This window comes from Microtus pennsylvanicus, chromosome 6, assembly GCF_037038515.1.
Source record: "Microtus pennsylvanicus isolate mMicPen1 chromosome 6, mMicPen1.hap1, whole genome shotgun sequence".
Lineage (NCBI taxonomy): Eukaryota > Metazoa > Chordata > Mammalia > Rodentia > Cricetidae > Microtus > Microtus pennsylvanicus.
In genome coordinates, this window is record NC_134584.1 from 28,883,829 (window position 1) to 28,910,156 (window position 26,328).

A 26,328-nucleotide genomic window follows, 5' to 3' on the forward strand; every position below is an offset into this window, starting at 1 on the left:
AGAGTTCAGCTCCCAGCTCTCATATTGGGCAGCTTTCAACCGCCTGTGGCTCCAGCTCCAGGGGCCTCCGGTGCTTCTCACCTCCTAAGCACCTGCGCTTATACAGAGTTACAAGTAAAATAAACCTTTAAGAAATACTTCATGACCATACTGAAGGTTTTCCTCCTTTTTGAGGGATTAAACTGGTCTAGAACAAATCCCAGTTTCGAAAGTTAAAAATGTTTTATTTTTCTCCCATGTGTTAAATATCTTTGAATTAGGAAAATAATCCCTACTCCAGGTTATATTGACTTCAAAGTCAACACTTTTTAGTTTTCTGCTGACTCACTTGCTTGCTTATTTGTTTTCAAATAATTTGCTCATCCCCAAAAGAATTTGAGGGCTGGTGAGCTGGCTCAGTGAATCAAAGCTCCTGCATGCAAGCCTGATGACTGATTTCGTCTAGAGATCATGTGGTAGACATATCGGCTGGAAACGGTCCTCTCACATCCCTACATGCACAGCAGCACATCTGTTGCTCCATGTTTCTGCTGTTCTGCCCTCCCCACTAGGATACACTGTATCCTTTCTGAAGCTGTAGTCTTTTGTCATTGCAAGGAGAAAAGTAGCTAAGATATGAAGTGACTTGTCTAATATATCATATTAAGTTGTGAGAGAAGATTTAAAAGCATGCAGGCAAATGTGACTTCATTGTCGTCAATCTTAATGATTGTTATGTACTTACATGTATGTAGCAAGTTTTTTGCTACCCACCCAAACACATGTCAAAACAGAACTCTCAAGTGTAAAGAAAAGATATTTTAAGAAGGGGTCCAAGCAATACAGTTTAAAGTAAGATCAGTGCCTAGGTCTTTAGTAGATCAAGGTAAACTGTAGATTACTCAGGTTTTTTTGTTTATGTTTTTGTTTTTTAAATACTTATGGGGATTTCTTTGATGACCTAAGGGAAAATATAGACTGTTGTAGGAAGGCCACTTGTTTGTTCCCAGCTGCTCAGCCCCTAAATAACCACACAGAAACTATATTATTTGCAATGCTGTTTGACCAATAGCTTAAGCATATTTCTGACTAACTCATTTCTTAAATTAACCCCTCTTCATTAATCTGCGTATCTCCACATGGCTGTGGCTTGCCAGCTAAAGTTCCATCTGGCTCCAGTGGGGCTACATGGTTTCTCTCTGACTCTGCCTCCTTTCTCCCAGCATTCTGTTTAGTTTTCCCCGCCTACCTAAGTTCTGCCCTGCTATAGATCCAAAGCAGTTTCTTTATTCATTAATGATAATCACAGCATACAGAGGGGAATCCCACATCACTTCCCCTTTTCTGTTTAAATAAAAAAGGGAGCTTTTAACTTTAACATAATAAAATTATATATGGCAAAACAGTTATCAAGCAAGAATTATAGTTACAATATTTATATCTACTTTATCTTTTATCATAACTAAGCAAAATTAAAACTATTCTTTAACTCCATTAAAAAGACTCCAGAAGGATATAATTTACCCCAAGTTAATAGAAGGTACATTGTAAGCAACTTCCAAAACTCTAGAAGTGACAGAGATATATTGTTGCCTGGACAGTCACGCAAAGTTCTTTTGTACCATTGGGGCATCCATCTTCAGCCTACAGGCCCATAGTATCCAGCAAACTTTTCCACGAAGCAGGAAATTTCAAAGACAGTTCTGCCTATATTGGCAGTTTGTCAGTCACTTTTTTCTCTGTCCTGCAGAATGTCTGCAGTCTCTTTTATGAAGTAGGAACCCCGAAGGATGGTCTCATCTTTAGACAAATTCAGCAGTCAACATCTCTGTGGGTCCTGCATGTCCAGTTCATACAGCATAATATCTTGCAGTCCAGGCAAGAAAGCCTCTTCAATATCCATTGTCCTCCTCAAGTAGATTGGTGCTGCCAGGAGCAGATGTGTGTCATGTCATGAAATGTCCTAAGATGTTAAAACATTTTAAATGCCATATTCTGAAGGTCTCTGAAAGATTTGAAGAATATCTATCTAACTGAATATATCTCTATATATCTAAAAGACCTAACTAACATAATTAGAAGCTTAACTATTATAGATGATCAACTATTAATCTGTATTTCTTAATTATACATTACGTTTTTAAATGAGCTGTACAAACACAATGCCTTAATAAAGATCAGAAATACATATATAATAAAATTGACCTTGAATTTGTATCAGTAGAACAAGGTCCATACCAACGCAAATCTTTCTAGCATATACCCCCTTTAAATGTAAACAAACATTTGTAAATAATATTTGTGAATATGGGTGTAGTTCTCTCCAAACTGCTTTCTGCTTTTTGTTGGGCACACTAAAATTTTTGGGGGTGTTCATGGTGACCTTTCTGTGGGTCTTTTTTCATTGAACCACATTAGTCTGGAAAAAATGCACAGGTTCTCATCTTCTGTGGAAACAAAAGAAGAACCTCTTTTCCAAAGCAATTCTTAGATCCAAATTTTGAAGTCAAGATACCTCTTTTTTGGTTTATCTTAGCAGTCCATACAATGAAATGTCTCTCTGTACTTATCTCCTTCATAGTCAAAAAATTCAAAGAAAAGAAAACACAATAATATATATAATCCAGATTCTTTGTGTATTTTCCATCTTAATGTGGCTTATTTTTCTTTACTCCTTTTAATCTATGACTGCCTGTACTCTGTCTCTTTAAAGACTTTACCTTTTTAAACCATTTACTTCTTTTAATAACTGTCTATATTCCTTTTTCTTTTCTCTCTCAAGCCAATGCACATTTATTCATTACTGTGACCCATTTTAGATGTCTTTTCCATCTGAATTTGCCTTTATTGAGTATCTGTAATCCTTTTCTGACCAGAGCTGCTTCTTAAAATGCTAAGCACTTCTTAAAAACCTAAGCAGTTCATAGCAACATTGTTTGTAATAGCCAGAACCTAGAAACAACCTAGATGCCCTTCAATAGAAGAGTGGATGAAGAAAGTATGGAATATATACATATTAGAGTACTACTCAGCAGTAAAAAACAAGGGCTTCTTGAATTTTGCATGCAAATGGATGGAAATAGAAAACACTATCCTGAGTGAGGTAAGCCAGACCCAAAAAGAGGAGCATGGGATGTCCTCACTCATATTTGGTTTCTAGCCATAAACCAAGGACATTGAGCCTATAATTAGTGATCCTAGAGAAGCTAAATAAGGAGAACTCAAAGAAAAACATATAGGCATCCTCCTGAATATTAACCTTCATCAGGCGATGAAAGGAGACAGAGACAGAGACCCACATTGGAGCACCGGACAGAAATCTCAAGGTCCAAATCAGGAGCAGAAGGAGAGAGAGCACAAGCAAGGAACTCAGGACCGCAAGGGGTGCACCCACACACTGAGACAATTGGGAACTCACCAAGGCCAGCTGGCCTGGGTCTGAAAAAGCCTGGGATAAAACCGGACTCTCTGAACATAGTGGACAATGAGGACTACTGAGAACAGTGGCAATGGGTTTCTGATCCTACTGCATGTACTGGCTTTGTGGGAGCCTAGGCAGTTTGGATGCTTACCTTACTAGACCTGGATGGAGGTGGGGGTTCCTTGGACTTCCCACAGGGCAGGGAACCCTGAGTGCTCTTCGGGCTGAGGAAGGGGGGGGACTTAATTGGGGGAGGGGGAGGAAAATGGGAGGCGGTGGCAGGGAAGATACAGAAATCTTTAATAAATAAATAAATAAATAAAAGAGATGAATGCGTATTGTTTCAACATATTTATACATTGTATAATTTGTAAATCACATTATATATGTGTATCATCAAGTATTTATCATGTTTCATATCTAAGAACAAATAAATAATATTTAAAAATAATTAAAAAACAAAAAACCTAAGCAGTGGCATTGTTAGGGCAAATACGGACCTGCCTGCTTGCTCCACCCAGTTTAATGTGGTGGAAGTCTGTTCACTGCCTCTGAGACTGCCAGGTGGGAGCCACACTCACCACCTCAACTCTGATAACCAGTTGACCCATGCAACCAAGTAACTTGCAGCATGGTGCCCACAAACTCCATTTAAGTGCTCGGCCTCCTGAAAGAGCCAGTGTTTGCACTGGCACCATGGCCCAGAAAGCCACTGTTTTAAAAACAAGTGGCTTTTTTTTTCTGCTACCACTGAATCAGGAAAACCTCTCTTAAAGGAGCCACAGTGTTAAGCCATGATTAACTCTGTTTGTTTATTTTTTCTTTCTAGAATTCCTTTCCAAACTCTCTCAGTTTTTTTTAATATTTATTTATTTATTATGTATACACTATTCTGTCTGTGTGTACATCTGCAGGCCAGAAGAGGGCACCAGATCTCATTACAGATGGTTGTGAGCCACCATGTGGTTGCTGGGAATTGAACTCAGGACCGTTGGAAGAGCAGGCAATGCTCTTAGCCACTGAGCCATCTCTCCAGCCCCTCTCTCAGGTTTTAAGTGGATTTTAGTTGACCATGTTGTCACCAATTTGTTGTAGGAAGGCCGTTTGTTTGCTCCCTGCTGCTCAGCTCCTAAATATCCACATGGAAACTATATTATTTGCAATACTGTTTGTCCAATAGCTTAAGTGTATTTCTATTTGTTGTAGGTGGAGGCCGCTAATTTGTTTTCAGCTGCTCAGCCCCAAAATATAGAAACCATATTATTTGCAATACTGTTTGGCCAATAACTTAAGCATATTTCTACCTTGCTCCTATATCCTAAACTAACCCATCTCCATTATTCTGTACATCACCATGAGGTTGTGGCCTACCAGCAAAGTTTCGGTGGGCTCCAGTGGAGGCTTCTGCCCCCAAGCAGGGCTACATGCCTTCTCACTGATTCCGCCATCTTTCTCCTGGCATTCAGTTTAGTTTTCTCCACCTAGTTCTGCCCTAGCAACAGGCCAAGGCAGTTTCCTTATTCATTAGCCAATAAAAGCAACACATACAGAAGGACCTCCCACACCAATAGACCTCTGTGAAAAACACATATGCTTGTCGATTCCTCTTCACATCCCACCCCTCAAGAATGCAGAACATTCCCTGTGTGTCTAGAGTAAGGAAGCGGAGACTGAGGCTCTGGGCTTATGCTAATAGATACTGAATGTATCCAATGGGGATACATGCTTCTGTTTCAACTGACAGCTGAATATTAGATGATATAATCCTCTTTATGACTTCTCCCCACACCTACCTCTCACCGTAGTTCAGATCACACCTGGGGTGTAAGAGAACAAAGCAGATAAAACTGTATGAAAACTGTAATTATGTAGTAGTAGTAGCCTTACTAGGATATTTGAGATTATATTTGCTGATCTGGCTGATCAGTTACACAATGGATCATTTGAGCAGTTACATTCTTTCCCTCATTTCTGTGTGAGAATCTAAGTATACTTTATTTAGATTAATTTACTATAGGGATAAGGTGTAGAGCAAATGATGAAGTCATTAGTGGAACAGAACTGAGTGCCTTATGGCCCACATGGATTCACTTTGAATTTCCTGCTGTCCAGTCAGGTACCTGGAGATGCAATTGGAGAGCTGCTTTGGGGCCATTCTCAAATGTCAATTTTTCTCAGAGACACACTCACTTTGAATTTCTGGTTAGTCAGAAATGGGTGCTGCTTGAAGCACTGGTCTTGAATATTTTAACTACTTTCTAGTGTTTTTCTCTCTTAAGTTCTCAGTGTGGCCAACAGCATCATTCTCATGTTTGTCAGGTACATTGTCTTAATTTCTCTGGGGTCTGTACCCTAGCTGTAGATTGAGGTATCTTACTAAAGCATGAAGCTGGCCTTGAGGGTACACTCTAGCTTATGTTGTTTCTCTATTGTCTTCTTAGATCTTATACTTATTTACTTAACTTGGAAGTCATATATACCATGGCATGCATGTGGAGGTCAAAGGACAACTTGTGAGAATCAGGTCTTTCCTTCCACCATGTGGATTCTGGGCATCAAACTCAGGTCATCATTCTTGTGGGCAAGCACGTTTACCAACCAAGCAATCTTGCCCTCACCCTTTATTTAGGATACCATGCACACTCCTTACTCTGTTTGCAAGGCCTTTCTCACCGAAGCCTGCTTAGAAACCTTCAGATCAGATACATAAGCATCCTAGACCACAGCATAATCATACACACCTGTGTACAAAAACACACAAATGCACACTCAAACAGAAATCCACACTGTATTTCTTTTGGCACTTTTACTCCTGACTTTCTTCAACCTAAAACTCCCTCAAAGCTACCTCCCAACCCTTGTTATCATTCAGGATCAAACTGAATGCCACACCCTCACCTTAGCATCTTGCTCTTTTTCTTAGCCAGGTTTGTTTGTGTGCTATTTTTTTTTTTTTTTTTTTGGTTTTTCGAGACAGGGTTTCTCTGTGGCTTTGGAGCCTGTCCTGGAACTAGCTCTGTAGACCAGGCTGGTCTCGAACTCACAGAGATCCGCCTGCCTCTGCCTCCCGAGTGCTGGGATTAAAGGCGTGCGCCACCATCGCCCGGCTTTTATTTTTTTTTTTAAACATCTTTTTTTATAGCGTAGGTCAACAGTTCTCAACTTGTGGGTCATTACCTTTTGGGAGCTGCATATCAGATATCCCATATATCATCTGTTATGTTATAATTCAGTAGCAAAATTACAATTACAAAGTATCAACAAAATAATTTTATGATTGGGGTCACCACAACATGAGAAACTGTATTAAAGAGTCACAGAGTTAGGGAGGTTAAGAACCACTGCTCTGTAGCTGTATAGCCGACTACTATATCTGAACGTCACTGAGGCACCTAAAGTGTGACCTGTTTACAGAATTAGCAGCCAGTATCTTAAGCTCATCTTGTACTGGTCTGCCTGCCTGATTGACATCATCACCCTTCTAACTTACCCCAGAGTTATTTGTCTTATTTTCCTCATTCTGTGGCTTTGGTGTGGAACTTGGGCATCTTTCATTTGAGCTGTCTCACCAGCAAGTTTTTCCTCTCTTAATAGTGTCCTCACTGCTCTTCAAGTGACTTTCTAAACCACAAGTTTGATGTAGTAACTTGAGCCATCCTTTAATTTTTTTTTTCATTTTATTTTATGTGTATGGGTGTGTGCAATGCTCACAGAGGCCAGAAGATGGTGTTAGATACCCTGGAATGGAGTTATGAATAGTTATGAGCTACCATATGGGTGCCAGGAATTGAACCCTGGGAGAGAAACCAGGGCTTCTTAATCATTGAGCTCTCTCCCCAGCCACCTATTTTATAGTAGTTCTACAGTCTTTTAGAGTATAGATTCCATAATCTCTGTAGAAGGAGCTGCGAGCTGCGTTCCTGCCACCTGGCTCCCTGCCGCCTGGCTAGCTTATTCCCCGAAATAACGACACACAAACTGTATTCTTTTAAACACTGCTTGGCCCATTAGCTCTAGCCCTTACTGGCTAATTCTTATATCCCAATCAACCCATCTCTAATAATCTGTGTAGCACCAGCCTTACCAGGAAAGATTCAGCATGTCTGACCTGGTGTCTTGCTTCATCGCATCTGACCCAGAGAGGAGAGCTATGGAGTCTGAGCTCACTTCCTCTTCTGTAGTAATAGGAGCGGCAGGGCTGCATCCCCAGCACCCCGGCTGCCTGCTAGCTTATGCCCGAAATAACAACACACAAACTGTATTCATTTAAACACTGCTTGGCCCATTTCTATCTAGCCTCTTCTAGGCTAATTCTCACATATTAATTTAGCCGATTTCTAATCATCTGTGTAGCACCGCTAGGTGCGCTTACTGGGAAGATTCTAGCCTATGTCCATCCTGGGTCTGAGCTTCATTGTGTGTGTCTGCCTGGGAGAGGGGAGCATGGCGTCTCTGAGCTCACTTCCTCTTCCTCCCAGCATTCTGTTCTGTTTCCTCCTCCCACCTATGTTTTAACCTATCAGGGCCAAGCAGTTTCTTTATTGCTTGACCAATGAAATCAACAGATTTCATTGTTATGTGACACTCCCACATCACTTTTCCTCCCAGCATTCTGTTCAGTTTACTCTACCCACCTAAAGGCTGGCCTATCAAATGGGCCAAGGCAGTTTCTTTATTAGCCAATGACCTTCCTCCATCAAATCTCAGTGCATTTCATGGGATCATCTTTATCATCTGGCTCATGCTGGCTTCTTTTTTTCCAATCTCATCTTCCACTTAAAATGTGTACTTCATGCTCTTGTCAAATCAAACTATTCTTTGTTTCAGAAAGAGGCTACCTTTTTTATTTTTTAATTTTTATTTAAGACCTTCTTTCATATTCTCCATCTGTTTCTAGGATTTACATCCAATCTGTGAATTTAACTTTGAGAATACTAGCCCTCCTGAAAAATTCTACTTCAAAGGAATTTTTCCAAGGCTTGCCAACAAACTGCCTTCTCTTCTCTGGGTGGTAGCCTCATGATGTGATGTTATTCTCTGAGTTTTATTTATTCCAAGAGAACTGATATTATTACATCCTTCTGTGCCAACTGAAGAAAGCATTTATAATTGCTGAATTGTGACCTCACTTGTCTTGTAGTGCCTAGACGACATTTGCACTAACTGGGATGTGATTTCTGTGAAGACAAAAGCCCTATATTTCTGAAATGCCAGAAACAATACTCACACCCTAACAAGAATCAGTTGAGGCAAATTATTTAGAAGAACATTTCATGACAACATAGGAGGAAAGCAGTACCAAAAATAGGTAGATATGTGGGTACCTAGAGATACAGATAACATATTTACTTTTAAACTATATATATGGCATAGGGTTTTAATTTTATTGGAATTCTTTTGTTTCTTCAAAACTGTGCCAAGTGTTCTGAAAATAAAGAGTTAAATATCTACTTGGAAAAAAAATTTGTGATTAATTTGCTTTTACTTTGAAAAGAATAAAGGTACAGAGAATGTAAGTACTATTCATGTCTAAATAGTCCTTGCTAGTTTTTAAATAGAGAGGACTATATTAGAAAGTGTGTTGATGTGCTGTTTTGTTTTGTTTACTGGCACTAACATTTTTAGGCAAATGATTCATTAACAGTAAATTAATATGTTAAAATGAATTAAAAGAAAATGCATTTAGTTACACAATTTTTAAGAGGTAAGTATAACCACAGCATACATATAAACTTTAGTGTCCTTATTTATTTGAGAAATAAGAGCAATCAGACCTTTAGGAGAACTTTTGGTTTCATCAATTCTTTAGAGTGCTGCTTGAAAAAGATAAGGGAATCTCTGTTTGACCTGTCTACATGTCAAAAGAGGGCACCCTATGAGATACTAGCTAGCTCAGTCTGCTCGTCTTTCATAAGCCATAAAGCCTTCGTGCTGTGCTCCATATTGAGTCTTAATGCAGTCATGCTGTTCATGTTTAAATAGTCTTTGTTAGCTTTTAAGTAGAGAGGACTATCTTGGAAATATACTTTATTTAAAATAAATAATGTTAATGATTAATAACAAATAATAAACAATAACAATTTAAAACAAATAGTAATAAAGAACAAATAAACGATATTTATTTGAAATAAACAAACTCTATTTTGACATGAGAAGAATGGTCCCCTTTCCCATTATTTTCATAATGGTGAACTCACATTCCTTCCCTACAGGACACTGGATCTGTGGACTGGGCTTAGATACAGGTCTTGGGGTCCTTACACCTATTCCTGAATACGTGGGAAAAGGCTGCTGCAGATCTAGCTTCTGAGGAGCTGAAGGGGTCCAATTAGAATATGTTTATCAAACCAGAAACAACCGTAAAGCTGTGCTACATGTCTGTTTATGATGTAGATCTATGAAGTCCCATCCAGGGCTGGTTCAGTTGGTGCTCTGTCATTGCTCCTTACTTTCTCTGCTTGTGAATTACCAGTGTGAACCTAGTCTACCAGTAGCTTCCAGAAAGAGAGCATCACAGTCGTCCAACACTTCATTTTGCATGTTCATGCTCTTTGAAAATAAACAACCTGCTCATCCATTTCCTCCGGTTCCCATTTATTCTTATCCTTGAGCAGTAGTCACCCCTTTAGCTGCACTCCTTGTCAATTCATAAGTTCACATCAATTCTTTGTGAATATGTTTTTTAAAAAAATTATTCTATTTTTGAGATTATATCATTCCATTATCTTCTCCTTCCAAACCCTTCCACATACCTCTCCTTGTTCTCTTTCAAATTCATGGCCTCTTTTTTTCATTAATGTTGTTACATACATAAATGTACACAATTACATCTGAAACACGTGAATACAGCCTGCTCAATCTGTGTAATGTTACCTGTATTTCAAGGCTGACTGGCATTGGAAATCAATTGTAGATTCTTTGCCGGGGAAGACTATTTCTCCCACTCTCTGCATTTCTTAACTGTCTATAGATTTTGTGTAGGGTTGAGGCCTCATGGGCTTTTGGATGTCTGCTGTGTTGTGCTTGCTCAGGTCATGTTTAGGTAGTCATGTTGGTGAGACTTTGTATGTACAGCTTCAGATACTCTTAGGAAACACAATCTCATAGAGAATTTCCTGTTCTTCTAGTTTTTACAAACCTTCTCTCCCTTTTCCACAGTGATCCCCAAGCCTTAAGTATAGAAGTTATATTGTGGATATTTCTATTGGGACTGGGCTCCGCCACCCTGTGTTTCGACTGTTTGTGGTTTTCTGTAGTGTTTTCTATCTGTTGCAAAGAGAAGTTTCCTGGATGAGGGGTGAGAACAACATTTATCCATGTGTGTAAGGACAAATATTTAGAAGGTAATTAGGAATTATGCTTGTCTAGTAAAGTGGTGGCTGTAGATTCTCCTCTAAGATCCATGGCTTTACTAGCCCTGGGTAGTTGTCTAGGTTCTCAGTACCAGTCATAATTTTCCTTGGTTACCGCTAAGGTATGTGTGCCACTACTGTATCTTAAGGTTGTTCATGTTGGCCCTTGTTGTGGATTACAGAAATCATAACTGGGTGGGATTATTGGTTGCTTTCTTCTTTTGGAAATTTGCATGGTGTTTCCAGGTTAGTTTCAGTGCTGGGGGTTCTGGGCCCTGTTTCTGAAGTGTATGGTGTCTTCAGCAGTAAGCACTTACCTTCCTGCCTCTTGGGGACAACCAGGGGAAGTAGTGATAGCCTATAATGTTTTGGGAGTTTTTTGAAAAGCTCTGACCAACAGCTCAAAGGAGGACTTCTCATATGTGGGTCAGGTGTTTTTGTGAGATGGTCATTGGCCCTAGTGGGAACGTCATCAGCCCAATTGGGAAAATTTCGCTTCAACTCCTTTACTGTTGGTGGGACTGCAGTCCGATTTGGTCTGGAAGTCAGTTTTGGAGAGTTCTCAAGAAACTTAAAATAAACCCACCATATGACCCAGTGTAGTCAGACTTTCCTTTGTGGGACTGCCAGCCTGCAAATAACGACATAGAGATGTATTGTTCATTATGAAAGCTTGGCCTTAGCTTAGGCTTGTTCCGACTAGCTCTTGTGTTTCTATTTATTCATTTACATCCTGCCTCGTGATTTTCACCTCTCTCGCATTCTCTAAGTCTGACGTGTTCTGCATCTCACTGGTGTCTGTGGCATGCCTAGATTCATCTCCAGTTCCTCTCTCTCCCCAGAAGTCCTGCCTATTTTCTCCTGCCTAGCTATTGGCCACTCATATCTTTATTAAACCAATCAGGTGCCTTAGGCAGGTGAGGCAAAATATAGAAACATCTTTATACAGTGTAAACAGATATCCCACAAGAAGCCAGCTATACCATTCCTTGGCATATGCCCAAAGGAAAGGTCTCAGTATCCTCCTTCACAGCCACTTACTTACCCAGCCACTTTCATCGCTGCTCTGTTCACAATAGCCCAGGAAATGGAAACAACCAAAATGACCTTCAGTGATGGTGAATGGACAGAGAAAATGTGGTACATATACACTATGGGACAGTACTCAGCTGGAAAGAAAAATGAAATTGTGAACATTGCAGGTAAAGGGAGGGGGGACTAGAAAGATCATATTGAGTGAAACCCAAAGACCCAGAACACTAAACAGCATGTTCTCTCTCATCGGAGGTTCCCACCTCCAAATCTTCAGACTTGAGTACATTTCCTGGAGTGGCTGCAGAAACCAAAGTAAAAAGGGACCATTGTCTCCTCACTGTAATTGCTAAGTATACGTATATGAATTTCCTGTCAAATGTGTATTCATAAAGATTATTGTGGGTTTACATAAAATCTAGGACATTGTCCTTATTTCTGTGGAACTAGAACACCTTAATACTTTTTAAACAAGAAGACCTTTCTTACTTTTTTTTCTACCAAGAGAGTCCAAAGTTTCAGACGCTTGTGTCAGTTGAGTTGCTTGTGTAGTCTTTTGAGAAAAATTAAACCAAGATCTAAGTGATTTCCATGCAAAATTAATGCTTCCCCCGACTTCTGCCAAGTGCTGTGATGCATTTATGCAGCAGATGCCAGAAAGTTTAGAACTTGTATCTGGAAACAGTCCAAAATTCTAAGACAGAAAGCATTTGTGCCTGGGGCAATGTAATGACCCCACCTGTGTCTTTTTCTTGTCTTCTGGATATTTTCATTTTATGTCCAGAAAGGCTCAGGCAGGCCCTTCTTCTATTTTTAAATCTTCCCTCTGAAACAGTTTTAATTTTACAAGTCTAGATCTCACTCCAAGTTTCAGAATATGTGTGCTACAGCATAAAATGTCCTGACAGAGACCTAATGGCCTAGCACTTAAGCATCTATTTTTTAGACACAAATTGAGAGACTTGGAACCATAAAACTATTGTGTAATTAGTCACTATCAGATGTTGTATGAGCTTGTATTTCACACATCTGTATGCTAGGTAAATTACTTTCCACTTTCTCATTATTTTGATAAATAGCCCAACCTGTTAATAAACTAAAATAAATGGAAATACTTAGTTGTTGGATTTATTTGCTTTGTTTTTTATTTATGATCTAGGGGGAAACCAGAAAGGAACAAGTATTTATTGAGTGCCTTTTGTGTTCCAAATATTGTCCTAGATATGTTTACTTCCCTAATCTCATTTGGTCCTCACAGCCCCTCATTATCCCAGTTGTAGAGATGATGAACTTTAAACAAGCCACATGATGACTCTTTATACTTGTGTGGGGTCTTTCTCATCATACGTCTAAAGCCATCTGTCATTGGGGATGCTGAGTTATAAAAAGGAGAAGTTGACTATTGTAATTTATCCTGACCACTGCAGAGCTGGGGCCAGAAAAATGAAAACACATGTAGTATTTCTCAATGCTTTGTGATTGTTAATTATGGGAAACAGTTAATAGAGATAGGGAACAAGTAAACAATACAGGACACCTTTAGCAAGAGGCAGGCATTTCTAATGCTTGAATACAAATAATGCTGTTCCAGTGGACATCCATGTACAAAACCATTAGCCTCGATCCATACAGCCTGTTCAGTTAGATGATCTAGTTATAAAATTTAAAACTATAAAGTTTACAGAAGAAATAAAGGAAAATTCTATGATTTTTTTGGTTAGTTATGAACCTTTTAAGTATGTGACTTCCAAATATTGATGACTTAAAGTGTATAAAAAATTTAAGGAGGAGGCTTTAGTTTAATTGTTAGATTGCTGGCCTCGCATATTCAAAGCTCTGGAATTCTCAGTACCGTGTAGACTAGGCATGGTGACACACATTTTTAATACGGGCACAAAGGAGGTAGAGGTAGGATATCAAAAGTTCCAGGTCTTTTGGGATGTTTGAGACTCAATCTCAAAGAATTTTTTAAATATTTGCTTATTTTATGTGTATGTGTGTTTTGCCTCCTTGAATGTTTGCAAACCACATGCTTATCATCAGATTTGAACAATTCCTTTACCAAAGGGAAAAAAAATAGTGTGTGGAACAATCCTCAACATCACTAGGCATTTTGGAACTTAAAATTAAATCCATAATGCATGGTACTCAACTTCATATTCAGGTTACTGCCAGCCAAAAGAGTAAAGAATCAGAAGAAGGAACTGTAACCTTCTGAGAAGCTTCCTTGAGATCTTCTCTCATTTACACCCCATTGCTCAAAACTAGCTGTACACGACTCTGAAATGCAGACACTGAAGAGCGAAACCAGAAGGTTGTGTTATAGGCTTTAAGAGGTCTTACTGCCAAGTTACCTTGTAGCCTGGTGCTCTTTACTCCTTGTTTGAGCTTACCCTAGGCAGTATGGCCTTTTTTGTAGGGGGCAGTAGACCCCTGAACCCTTGACTTTGTTTGCCTCAGACCTTTTGCCTGCTGAAGTGAACTGAGTACAAACAGCTTGTTTTCCTGTATCTGCAGCTGCTCTGAGCACGAGACCCTCATGAAATCCTGATGGCAGGAGAGTGGTTTCTGGTGGGTTTACAGCTGTAAATCCTAGGAGCTGGGGCGTGGCTATCAGTTAAAGATCCCTATATAAGCTTCCCTGGAGCACAGTAAAGATGGCATGTTTGTTTCAAGGATGACCGTGTCCTTGTGTCTCTGTCTGTGTGCATAAGCGTTTACATCTCCAGCCTCTTTCCCTGCCTCATGTCCGGTCCTGTAGTGCAGGCGCTACACTTTTCCTTTCCTTTTCCTTTTTTTTGAGGCAGGGTCATGCTACATAACTCAGGCTAGCTTCTACCTTGCAATCCTGCTGTTAAGACTTCCGAGTGTTGCATCTACAGGTGTGTGCCATCACTTTTAGCTAGCACCGTCTTAAAATAAGATACAGCACTTAGATGACAACTCTTAATACTTGAGTTTTGATCATTTTAAGGAGTTGTTAGAGGTATTATACTTTGAAACAGTTTAGATTTTGGAGTGTTGTAGGTTTTGGACTTTTAGGTTAAAGATGATAACTTCCATTTCATGATTAAATATTAGAATTCAACAGTAATATTGCCGTGAGTTTTCTCATTGTGATTTTTTTTTCTTTTGACAGGATAGGGTCTCAGTTTTGCTCTAGATCTCACTATATAGCTCAGGTTAGTTTTGACCTCTTGGCAGGCTTCCTACTTCAGCCTTCTGAGTGCTGGGATTTTAGGAACAAGCCACCACACCCAACAAGTGGGGAAGTTTTAAATTATATATTTGACTTTTTACATATATATTGTATTATATAAATATATATTTTAGTAATATATTTGAATTAATATAAATGAATACTATTAATCTGGACTTTTTGAGTAAACTCTGATTGTTACCTGTTTCTGGAAAATTTGTTCACTTTGTCTAAATTGTCAAATTTATTTACTTATCTCTTTATTTCTTTTAAATTAGATTGATTCAATGTAGCCACTTTGGGAAGAAGGATGAGAAAATGCAACTTCTCCCCCAAGTTCACCTCTGGGGTTCTGACTTGAGAATAGGGTTTATTTAAAATCAAGAGACATACATAGCTAAGCAGTCCAGCACAAAGTTCATTTTTTAAAATTTGTTCCTAAAATACTGATAGACATTTTACTGCTGTCACGCTCTAGGGATGGTATGCTCATTTAGGACACTCACGTCCATAGTGTCTGCACTCCATTTTACGTTCATCACATTGTTCCTACGGCTTTTCTTAATTCTAATAAAAGGGACTGTTCTATGCATTTTATCTCCATTGTCACGGTGGTTTTTATAATGGTGTTAGCGATTGTGGTGAGATTTACCAACTGCGTCTTTAACTTTTCAAAGTCTTTCTCCCACTCTCTGCCTCAGCCTGTGCGTTAGCACTGTCTTTTGTTTTATTTGAACATGTATTCTTAGCCTCCTGATATGTGATTTTAATATTGCTTATTGCCATGTGTTTTTTAAAGAGACTTGAACATCTTTTAAAATGTCTTTTATGTTTGCCTTCAGTTTCCTTGCGTAGATTTGGGCTTCTATTTGTTTTTGGATTTTACTTTTAAGAACTTCTTTTAACATACCTTGTATCACATATTAGGTAGCAGTAAGGTATCTCAGATTTGTCTTTTGGAAAGGCCTTGATTTTGGCTTGCTTTTTAAACATATTTTCATTGTCTATAAAACATTAGATTTCTCCCCGTCCCCACCAAACTTTAAAGGTGTTCTTTGTGTCTTAACTGCATAGTTTCTACCAGGAAGTTTTGACCTCATCTTTGTTTTTCTGTATCTAATAATTTGGTCTATTTAAGCCTCCTTCAGGGCAGTGCTCCTGTCCCTGGAGTGAGTAGGAGTTTATTCTGCTGTGCCCCAGTCCTAGCTGCTGTGACTTGCCCCTTGGTGAAAGCTCGGAGGCCAAGAGCTATGCTTCTGTTTAGCTCCCAGAGGCATGGGGTCTTTGTTTGGGTGCTAGAGTGGGGCATGAATTTTTCTTTTTTATTAGTTTAGTGCATTTTATGGTATATACTATAGAGCAGTTCATTGACACTTGCAGATAAGTTAAAAATTAATGTACATTCAATAGGAGGCACATGCCTAACAGCTCTCCTGGTCAAGATATACAATTGTAAGAGCTTGGAATCAATTGCATTATAGGGCATGGACTATAAATAAATGATAGAATTTGAAGTAGAATTTGCTGTTTGCTTTTTGATTTGATGGCATCAAATGGTTTGCTTCATTTTTTTTCCCAGTCCCTCCTCTCCTCCCATTCCATCCACTCACCCCCCACCCCACTCCCATTCAGTCCTCAGAGAGGGTAAGGCACATTGCTTTGGGGAAGGCCCAAGGCCCTCCCTACTATATCTAGGCTGAGTAAGGTATCCGCCCAAAGGGAATTAGGGTCCCAAAAAAGCCAGTACAAGCAGCAGGAATAAATCCTGGTACCACTGCCTGTGGCCCCTCAGTCTGCCCCAGCCATGCAGCTGTCACCCATATTCAGAGTTTGGTCCTATGCTTGTTCCTTCCCAGTCCGGCTGGTGTTGTTGAGCTCCCATTAGCTCAGGTAGACTGTTTCAGTGGGTGTCCCCATCATGGTCTTGACCTCTTTGCTCATATTCTCACTCCTCCCACTCTTCAACTGGACTTTGGGAACTTAGTCCAGTGCTCCAGTGCAGGTTTCTGCCGCTTTATCTCTATGAATATTCATAAATGTGGCTTTCTTATAGTATATAAAAAAATCCTTAAAAGAAAGGTGTAGCTCAATAAAATCAATTAAAATAAAAAGAAATTTCCCCCTCCCCCAAAAGAAAGAAAAAGTAGTCTTTATGGACCTTTTCTTTCAGTCTGTTGTTAATAAATGATATTCCCTCTTTTCCTTTTAGGACTGTAAGGCTCTGGGAAGTCGAAAATCCAAAGAAGCAAAAAAGCGTTTTTAAACCTCGGACAATGCAGGGTAAAAAGGTCATTCCCACCACGTGCACGTACAGTAGAGATGGGAACCTGGTGGCCGCCGCCTGCCAGAACGGAAGCATACAGATCTGGGATCGAAACTTGACAGTAAGCCAAAGCCTTTTTTGTTTGGTTGTGTTATTTGAGATGGGGTTTCTCTATGTAGCCCTGGATGTTCTGCTGCCCTTGAAGTCACTATGTACACCTGACTGACTTTGAGTTCACAGAGACAGGCCTGCCTCTGCCTCTAGAGTGCTGAATTAAAGGTGTCTATCACCAGCTGAAGTCAATGACTTTTAAATCTTTTTTTTTTTTTTTTGGCAGCGGATACCTAAAGCATAAAGACAAACATCTTGTTAAAATACTATGAATTTCAATTTCCTGAATTTAGAATACTTTAAGCTGCAGTATTAATTTATCAAGTGCTGTGGTTTTTTTTATAATAATCACTATTTCAGCCAACATTCCAGCTCTGATTTAGAGTGTAATATTAAAATAAATTCACCCCTTTGATATAAAACTTAAAAAGCATAGTATAGCTTATTATATAAAAATCTCAATTTCACTTTGAAAAGAAATGCTTATCCATAATACAGAACAGTACTGAACAGAGAACCAGAAAACACTTTTTAAAGGATATAAGAAAACTGAAAAATCTAAAATTATTTCAGTTGTTTTATAATGATTTCTATAATAATTTAGATAATGTTTTATTTAATATTCTTTCCTATGCCAGACTATTTTAATAGTTTTAAGTTTTCTTTCTATAGTTTTAGCTAATAAATTTTGAACTGAAATAGATGATACAATCTGCAGAAACAATGAAAGTAAAAGCTCTTAACTCATTCTGTAGATTACCAATAAGCTTTAAAAGCCTTGTGTTAGTGTAGGTGGCAAAAGGAAAATATTTCATAGCTAAAAGAGTCGCGACTACCAGTATTAAAGTTGCATGCGAATGTTGTAAGATCTTTTACGTTTTATTTACTTGTTTGTGTGGTTTGTTGGGGTATACTTGTCCATGGTGTGTGTGTAGATGCCAGAGGACAGCTTGCTGAACTCTGTTCCTCCTTTTACTATGGGACCCAGCAGTCACCCTTAAGTCACTTGTAGACTTGTGGGCAAGTGTCCTTTACCCACCCTGCATTTGACTGCCGCTACAGATGTTGCGATACAGTTTGAATTCTTTACTTGAATAAAAGGTTCTTGTCAAATTATTAATTAGTATTTATTGAATATATTTTATATGCTATATCATATTCTAGGTTTTAAGAGCATTGATAAAAAATTTCTGCCCTCATGGAGTTCACATTTGAATTTTAAAAATGTTTATTAAAGGAGACTAGAGAGAGGGCTCAGCAGTGAAGAGCACTGGCTGCTCTTCTAGAGGACCCAGGTTCAATTCTCACATCCATTTGTGGCTCACAGCTGTCTGTAACTCTAGTTTTATGGAATCCAATGCCCTCTTCTGGCCTTGCAGGGCACCAGACACATGATACAGAAACACATGCGGGCAAAACATCCATGTACATAAAACACACATAAAATAAAAACAATCTTTCCAGCTTTGTTCCTCAAACGGTTATATTTTAAAACATTTACGTTTTGAATAGGACCCTAGGGAGGTTAAGTCATTTGTGTTGAAATAAGGTAAAGTGTAATGATGGGGGAAACCCTACTGATAATGCTGGAAATATCTTCGGCATTTTCTGTTTGTCAGATCTTTTTATTTCTGTTTTCATCTCCACTGTAAACTCCATAAAGCTTCATAACAGCACACAGATTTTAAAATGCCTTTGAATTGTAAACTGAATTTTAACCAAGCAGTAAATCTTCTAGTAACTGGCTTTCATCGTCTGTGGGTACTGCTAACTTAAACAACACGTAGTTTTCTTATGGAGCTTTAAGAATAGTGTTTTCAGAATGCTATACACACAGGTGTCTTTTTCTTAGGAGCTGTTTTTGTTATTACTATTTTTTTAAAATAAAATTGAGTGTAATTTTTGAAGATCAGTCTCACATATCTTGAAATAATGGCAGTTTGTCATTTCCAATTTTGTGGAAAACAGAGCAAGGTGTGAGGCTCAGTGTTCTAAGCCATCTGCTAAGGGAGCAGGGCCTAAGACATCCTGCTGATCCCAGTCTTTAATTCTGTTTTGCTGACTTTAGTAACATGTGAGCATGTAGTTTACTAGACTGTATCCTATTTGTTATATTTTACTCATTTTTATATTAGTATATTAGTATAATCTGGAAACAAAATAAGAAGAAAAAAACTTCACTATCAGGAAATACTCTGATTTAAAACAGATTTTAAAATAATTTTGAATTGTCATTTCAACTCTCTATCTGTCTGTCTATCTATCTATCTATCTATCTATCTATCTATCTATCTATCTATCTATCTATCTATCTATCTTCCATCCAAATCACAGAAGCACGACAGCTGAAGGGAGAAAGCTCTTTACACAGGGCCAAAGGAAGTGTGATGGCACATTTATGATGAGTAGGTGAAGCTGTCATAGTTGCCACCTTTAATCCTGGAGCTAGCATTTAATTCCCTTCAACATACCTTGAACAAAGCACTTTCTCACAAATGCAGGATCTGCTAGTGACAGTGCTTGTGTCCTGAGGATCTCCCTTTCCTCTAGAGCAGTGTTCTCAACCTTTCTGATTCTGTGGCCCAGTTCCTCATCTTCTGGTGACCCCCAACCGTAAAATCATCTCACTACTTCTTCATAACTATACTTTTGCTATTGTTATTAATTGTAATGTAAATTCTGATATGCAGGGTATCTGGTATATGACCCCTGTGGAAGGGTTTGTTCAGCCTTCAAAGGGCTGTAACTCACGGTTGAGAACCTCTGCTCTAGACCTACGCTAATCAGTGTGCTAACTATCAGCCACACAGTTTTGCAGGAGTGGGAGACAAATGGGTAATGGCGTGAATGTGGTAAGAAACACATTGCATCCTGCATGAAAGTCTCATAAAAAGTCTGTTATTACTTAAAACTAATATATGCTGATAGAATTTAAAAGAATTTTATAATAGGATATACATGCAGTTTATACTCTTCAAAGAATTTGTTTTCTACCTGTGTTTGCTACCTCTCGTCTGTATTCTCCTTGTCCACCATCCTGGTGTTTGTCTACTTGAGGAACATTTTAATTGATATTCTTGTGACCCTATTACCTCACTGAGAACAAGACAAAAGAAATTCAAATGAGAATTGTCTCTGAGCAGGTGGTATTTTGTCTAAAACCCAGAATTGGGGAAGGCAGAGGCCAGAGTAGATAATCCCATTGCCTCCTGGGAGGTGTTCCTTTTGGATAAGCTAGAGATTGAGATTACATTACAGAGTAAGAGTTCTGACATTACCAAACCAGCAGACCAAAGACACTCTGCCAAAATCTGAAAGGCTTTCTTGAGAGTCTCAAAAGAGTGTTGAATAGTCTCTCTTAGAGTCTCCAGCCAAGTAATTGATAAAAAGCTTAATACAGAGAAGAATAAACTAAAACAAACAGGATATTTTGGAGATGCTGTGGGATTACTGAGTCTCTGGGGCTGTTACTTGAAGGCTCGTGGGTGCTATCTGCTGCCTTATATAAAATATCTCTCAAGATTTAAAATTTTGTTCTTATATATTATTTTCTTTTAAATTTTCATAATGTATCTTTAAAGGGTACCAACATTTGCACATATTCAGTGTAATGATGTTGAGCTTTATTATGAAATTTTCATACGTGTTTGCCATGTACATTGCTCATGTTCACTCCCTTGTCACCATCTCTTGCTTTCCCTCTTTCCAAATAGACGCCTTCTTATTTCATTTTTTTAAAATCTAGATTCTGCATGAGAGAAAACAGACAGTATGTGTTTTTTTGAATCTAGCTATTTTGTGTAATGTGATCTTCAGTTCCATAACTCTTGTTTGGGATCCTTTTTTCTCACCTCAAGTATCAAATTCAACCAAACTTGCTAACTTCTTTCTCTAACTTTTCCTGTGGTGCGTGTATCGGGTAGGAGAGTGTATGCGTATGTGTGGAGATCAGAAATCAGCCTTGGGTGTTATTCCTCTGGGGCCACCATCCTTGTTTTTGGATGACAGGGTCTGTCTTTGGGACCTGGGGTGCTCCCTTTAGGCTAGGCTTGCTGAGCAGAGAGCCGCTTGCATCCCCTTGGCTCTGTCTCTCCAGGATGTGTTACAGGTTCATGCTACCACCCCTAGCTTTCTATGTAGGTGTAGAGCATTGAGGTCAGACTCTCATGTGTGCATGGCAAACACATTACCAGTTTAGCTATTGCCTTAGCCCCATTTTTCTTGTGTTTGGACCTTCTTCTGAAGCTGTCATAGCACCCGAAAATAAGAACATCATTTCATTTTGTTAGGGTTTCTATATTTTATGTGTATTTACTATGATTGACTTTGAAGAAAGGATTTTTTTTCTTCTCCTTTCTTCTAATACCCAATGCAGTAACACAAATTTCTTTTAGGTGCGGTGTTAACATGTTAAAAGCTGAAGATTTTGAGAATTTGTGGTACTTTGCCAATTATGTTGTATGCTCATTCCGAGACTTGCTCTGTGATAAATCTGTCATGCATTGTGTATTTTTCAAGAGTCATATAACTCTGACTTAGGAAATATGTTTACATAGTTGTTAATCATTTTCTACTATCTACACACGTGAAGATGTGTGAAGAATTCATTAAAAATTTATCTTTGAGATTATTTCTACCAAAAATAATTGCTTTCACGTTTGTTTTTAAAATTTCTGTGACATACCACTTTGTGTCAACCTCAGATGTAATGTATGGAGGACCTTTGGGTATCTAATTACTCTATAGTCTATGAATGCAACTCCATCTTTCTTCAGTGGCAGTACACAAGGGTCATTAAATAGAGTTTCCAGAGGCTAAGGTTCGCTTATAGCCTTGTCTCCTGTCCCATGTCCTCTGCCAGGTGTCTTTTCCCTTTTTTCTGCAAGACTGATCACTTAATAATTCATAGCCTTCACCCCATTATAGAGAGTCAAGTAAGAGCACTACAATGTTGAGGAAGGATGGTAGTAACTTATGGAGGAAAATAATATTTTCAACAAGCTTTTTAAATACCAAATAATTTGGAAAAGGTTTCTGGTGTCTTACATTGAGGGGGAAAATCCCAGCCTACCTCTGAAAAATACTAAGAACAATGTTAGAAACCCAGATGTAGATGTTTGTCTCTTCTTAGCTTGCTAGTGAGGATCTAGAAAACTATGAAGAGACCCAGGAGACGTAGAGTGCAGCAGAGTGTATGACAGTGTAGCATGTTTGTAAATGCAACCCAAGGCATATAGGCAAAACGTGGATTATTTGCTACTCGTCAGTACTGAGTTCCTAAGCTAAATAGTATCCTGAGATCAAACTCTACCATGCTACAGAAACTCTTAAGTGGTTTCACCACTAGAAGGGAAAAAGGAGGTCGGCCAATAGTTACTAAGGTGGCGGTGCTCTGTGTGTGCCCTGTCCGGGCGCTGTGAGTACATTATCAGTTACAAAATTCATAGCCTAACTAGGTAGGGATCATGCCCTCATGCCATAAATAAATAATTTCAGTTACTGCTTTTTATAAAAAGCATGTCTCTAATTCAAAGCACAGATAAGTAGGGCTGGGTAGCTCATGAGGTAGCCTGGGGTAGATATGTAGGGCTGGGTAGCTCATGAGGTAGCCTGGGGTAGATATGCAGGGCTGGGTAGCTCATGAGGTAGCCTGGGGTAGATATGCAGGGCTGGGTAGCTCATGAGGTAGCCTGGGGTAGATATGTAGAGCACTGGGTCCAACCTCTTACACCACAAAACAAAACCAACTGTATAAATTGTCCCAAATTACTTCAATTCTAGTTTTTAAAATATTAAATAAAAATTATTAAGATTTGTATAAGGTTTTAGAGGGACCCCTTAGTCTAGATAAAAGTGAAATAAGCTGCCAATTATTCTATGGAGCTGTCATTTCTTCTCTTCTGGTGTGGTGATATTTGAATTGCTTTATATGTAACATTTCACTTAGTTCTCATATAAATGCTATTATTATGAGGAAAGTTAGACACAGAGAGAATGGGTTGCCTACTCAATATCAGAGTTAGTAAGTAGCATAACTGAAGCCAGTCCTAGACTAACCGGTCATGAGCATTGTTCTATTTTGAATTAGAAATATTTCCCATAGGCTCCTGTATTTGAATTCTTTGTCCCTGGTTAGAGATGCTGTTGGTGAGCTTTTGGGAGACTTAGATCATGCTTTGAGTGTCTATAGCCTCACCCTCTTCCAGTTGGAGGCATGGGGACAGGATAGAGTACAGGCAGTTTGGCTCGAGAACCATTCTTGTTCTTTTTTTTTTTTCTTCAAGACAGGGTTTCTCTGTGGTTTTGGAGCCTGGCCTGGAACTAGCTTTTGTAGACCAGGCTGGTCTCGAACTCACAGAGATCCGCCTGCCTCTGCCTCCCGAGTGCTGGGATTAAAGGCGTGTGCCACCACCGCCCGGCTCGAGAACCATTCTTAATCTTTACTCTGTCATTACATTGTATTGGGGTTATTTGAAATGGTATTTCCAGAAGTCAGGATGAACCAACACATCACAGGCAATAACTGGTGCAAAGTCCAGAGGCAGCGGTAGTAAGTGCAAAAACCCATGAAAGAGCAAGACTTAACAAACTGATAGAAGCCAACTAGGCTGGAGCTTGCTTAGCCTGAGGAGGACAGGCGGGAGAGTAAGGCAGACATCAACCAGATCACTGCAGTGTGTCACTATTTGAATCATCCCTTCCCCGTCTGACAGCTTGGGTCAATTTCATCTCACCAATTGGAATATCGGCAGTTTAAGTACATTCCCCATCACCAGGAACCAAACTGCAGCAAAATATTTTTCACTCACTAAAAGGATGAGATTTTAAAATGGAAGTTGTCTTTTGTTTTGTTTTTAAATGTGAACCCAGTAGTTAACTGTACTGTTTTCAGGCTTCACTCTCTTTTGTGTTTAGTGTTGTAGCTAGGTAGGCAAAGGTTGGGGTGAGACCAACAATCAAATGAGTGTGTTACAGATTGATTTAGCCTTTAGTGTATGGTGATGTTTATTTGCACTTTTTTCAGCCTGTTGTCTTCCAAAACATATGGTATTAATAATAGATAATATTTATTAAACATTTACTTTGTGCCAGGTAATGATCCAAGTGTTTCATTCACTCTCATGCACGCACACACGCACGCGCACACACACACACGCACACACACACGCACACACACACACACATGCATGTATATGTGTACTCAGTTGATCCTTGTAGGACAATACTGTGAAGTAAGTATTGTTAGGCAATGTTTTGATGAGAAAACTAAAGTACAGAAGAGAAAATTTTAATAACTTCCCTACTCTTACACAGCTAGTAAGTTGTAGAGCCAGAAACTCTAACCTCAGGATATCACTTTAAGGCTCAAGTAGGAATAATTCTGATGGAAACAGGATGAAAATAATTGATTCAAAAGAATGATAAGATTGTTTTGTCATGGTTTGCTGACTTGAATTCAAAGTGACATATTTAGACAAGATAAAATACACCTACCCCACCACTACCACATCCTTGGTTTCTTGAGACAGGATCTTGCTGTGTAGCCCATGCTAACCTTGAGCTAGCTTTGAACTCATAGGGTGTCTCTGAATACACTGAATTCCCCTGCTTCATGTTTCTGAGTGCTATGCTTGTAGGTGCTTGCCGCTATACTTGTCTCTAAATTGTCACTATTTAGCCCAGGCTGGCCTTGAATTCTCACCCACATTATGTGTAATCATAATTAGAGAAATGATTTCATAGCCCTGTCTTCAATTTTCTTAGACTACATATCCAAAGCCTAGCTCATGATTTCCTCTGGAAATGCATCCCCAGCTTTGCCCTGTTTAATGGTCATCAGAGAAAGTTGATTTTGGCTAATTGTTTTCTGCTTGTAAAAATAGCTCATATTTATTTGAATAAATATTCATCAAAAATAGAAAAGTTTATGAAGAAAATGGTTCAACTCTAAACACACCACGAAGAGATAGGAATTTTTAGATCATTCGGTGTAGACATGCACAAGGTGGGTGTGCCTTGTGTGTATGCTCTGGAGTTTTAGGGCTTGCGGTTGCCTGTGTAATTAGTAATCTTCCTTGCTTAGGGTCTAAACAGCTGGAAAATAAGACTCATTACTCAAGCATGATGAATGAAGGCCAAAATTTACCATCATTACAGATAGAGTAGAGGAAAAGCCAGAAATTCCTACAGATTAAATCCTGCAATGGGACAGGAGTCCACAGGGACCTTAGCCAGAGCTGCTGAGGGGAGACAGTGCAGGAACACAAAATCACTCCCTCGGGGCAACTTGTGTCCAAGGAGGGAAAGGAGAGGGCCGCCAAGGCCTGTCCATTGCTCTTCCCACATTCACAAACTTATTTTCTTCTGTGTCAGTCAAATTGCTAAACTAGCTTCATTTTAAGGGAGGGGTGAATAGGGAGGTGGGCAAAGGTTGGGGTGAGATATTCTTCCAAGGGTTATAGGAAGTAATGGGTGGATTTGAAGAGAAGACTATCAGGATCTAGGTTACATTTTAAAAAGAACGATTTTGGCCGTTCTGAATGCAGAGTAACTATAAAGAGAGGTCGGAGCAGGGAGACTAGGAGGCATTTCAGATACCAAGGTAGTTTCCTGGACGAAAATGGTGGTGCTCGATACTTGGATTCTGATGAAGTTTTGAAGTTAAGATTGACACATGAATATTCAGCATAGGGAACATTTTAGGATGTGCTTTTGTTGTTGCTGCTTGAGATAGGGTTTTTGTATATACCAAGCTAGCCTGGAGCTAACTATGTAACCCAGGCTGGCTGTAACTTTAATCCCCTTGTTACCTTTCCCTTCCAAGCAAGTACTGCAGTCACTTAGTACACACCACTGTGCTTAGCCACAAGTCATTCCTTAAAAAAATAAAATAGAGGCCTTAATTTGGAAGATGATTATTTAAATCACATTTTATTGTCCCCTGTCTTATTACTTAATATCTTAATAGGAA

The 26,328-nt window shown here is 39.0% G+C and overlaps 1 protein-coding gene across 2 annotated transcripts in view; it reads left to right on the forward strand.

Annotated features, from left to right (window-relative positions):
• Positions 1-26,328, forward strand: part of Wdr70 (WD repeat domain 70) — a 212,197-nt gene that overhangs the window by 110,510 nt on the left and 75,359 nt on the right. For both annotated transcript variants that reach the window (XM_075975932.1, XM_075975933.1), the window contains one exon: positions 17,193-17,367. In XM_075975932.1, the coding sequence (XP_075832047.1) occupies positions 17,193-17,367 (175 nt within the window). The remainder of the gene's footprint in view (positions 1-17,192; positions 17,368-26,328) is intronic.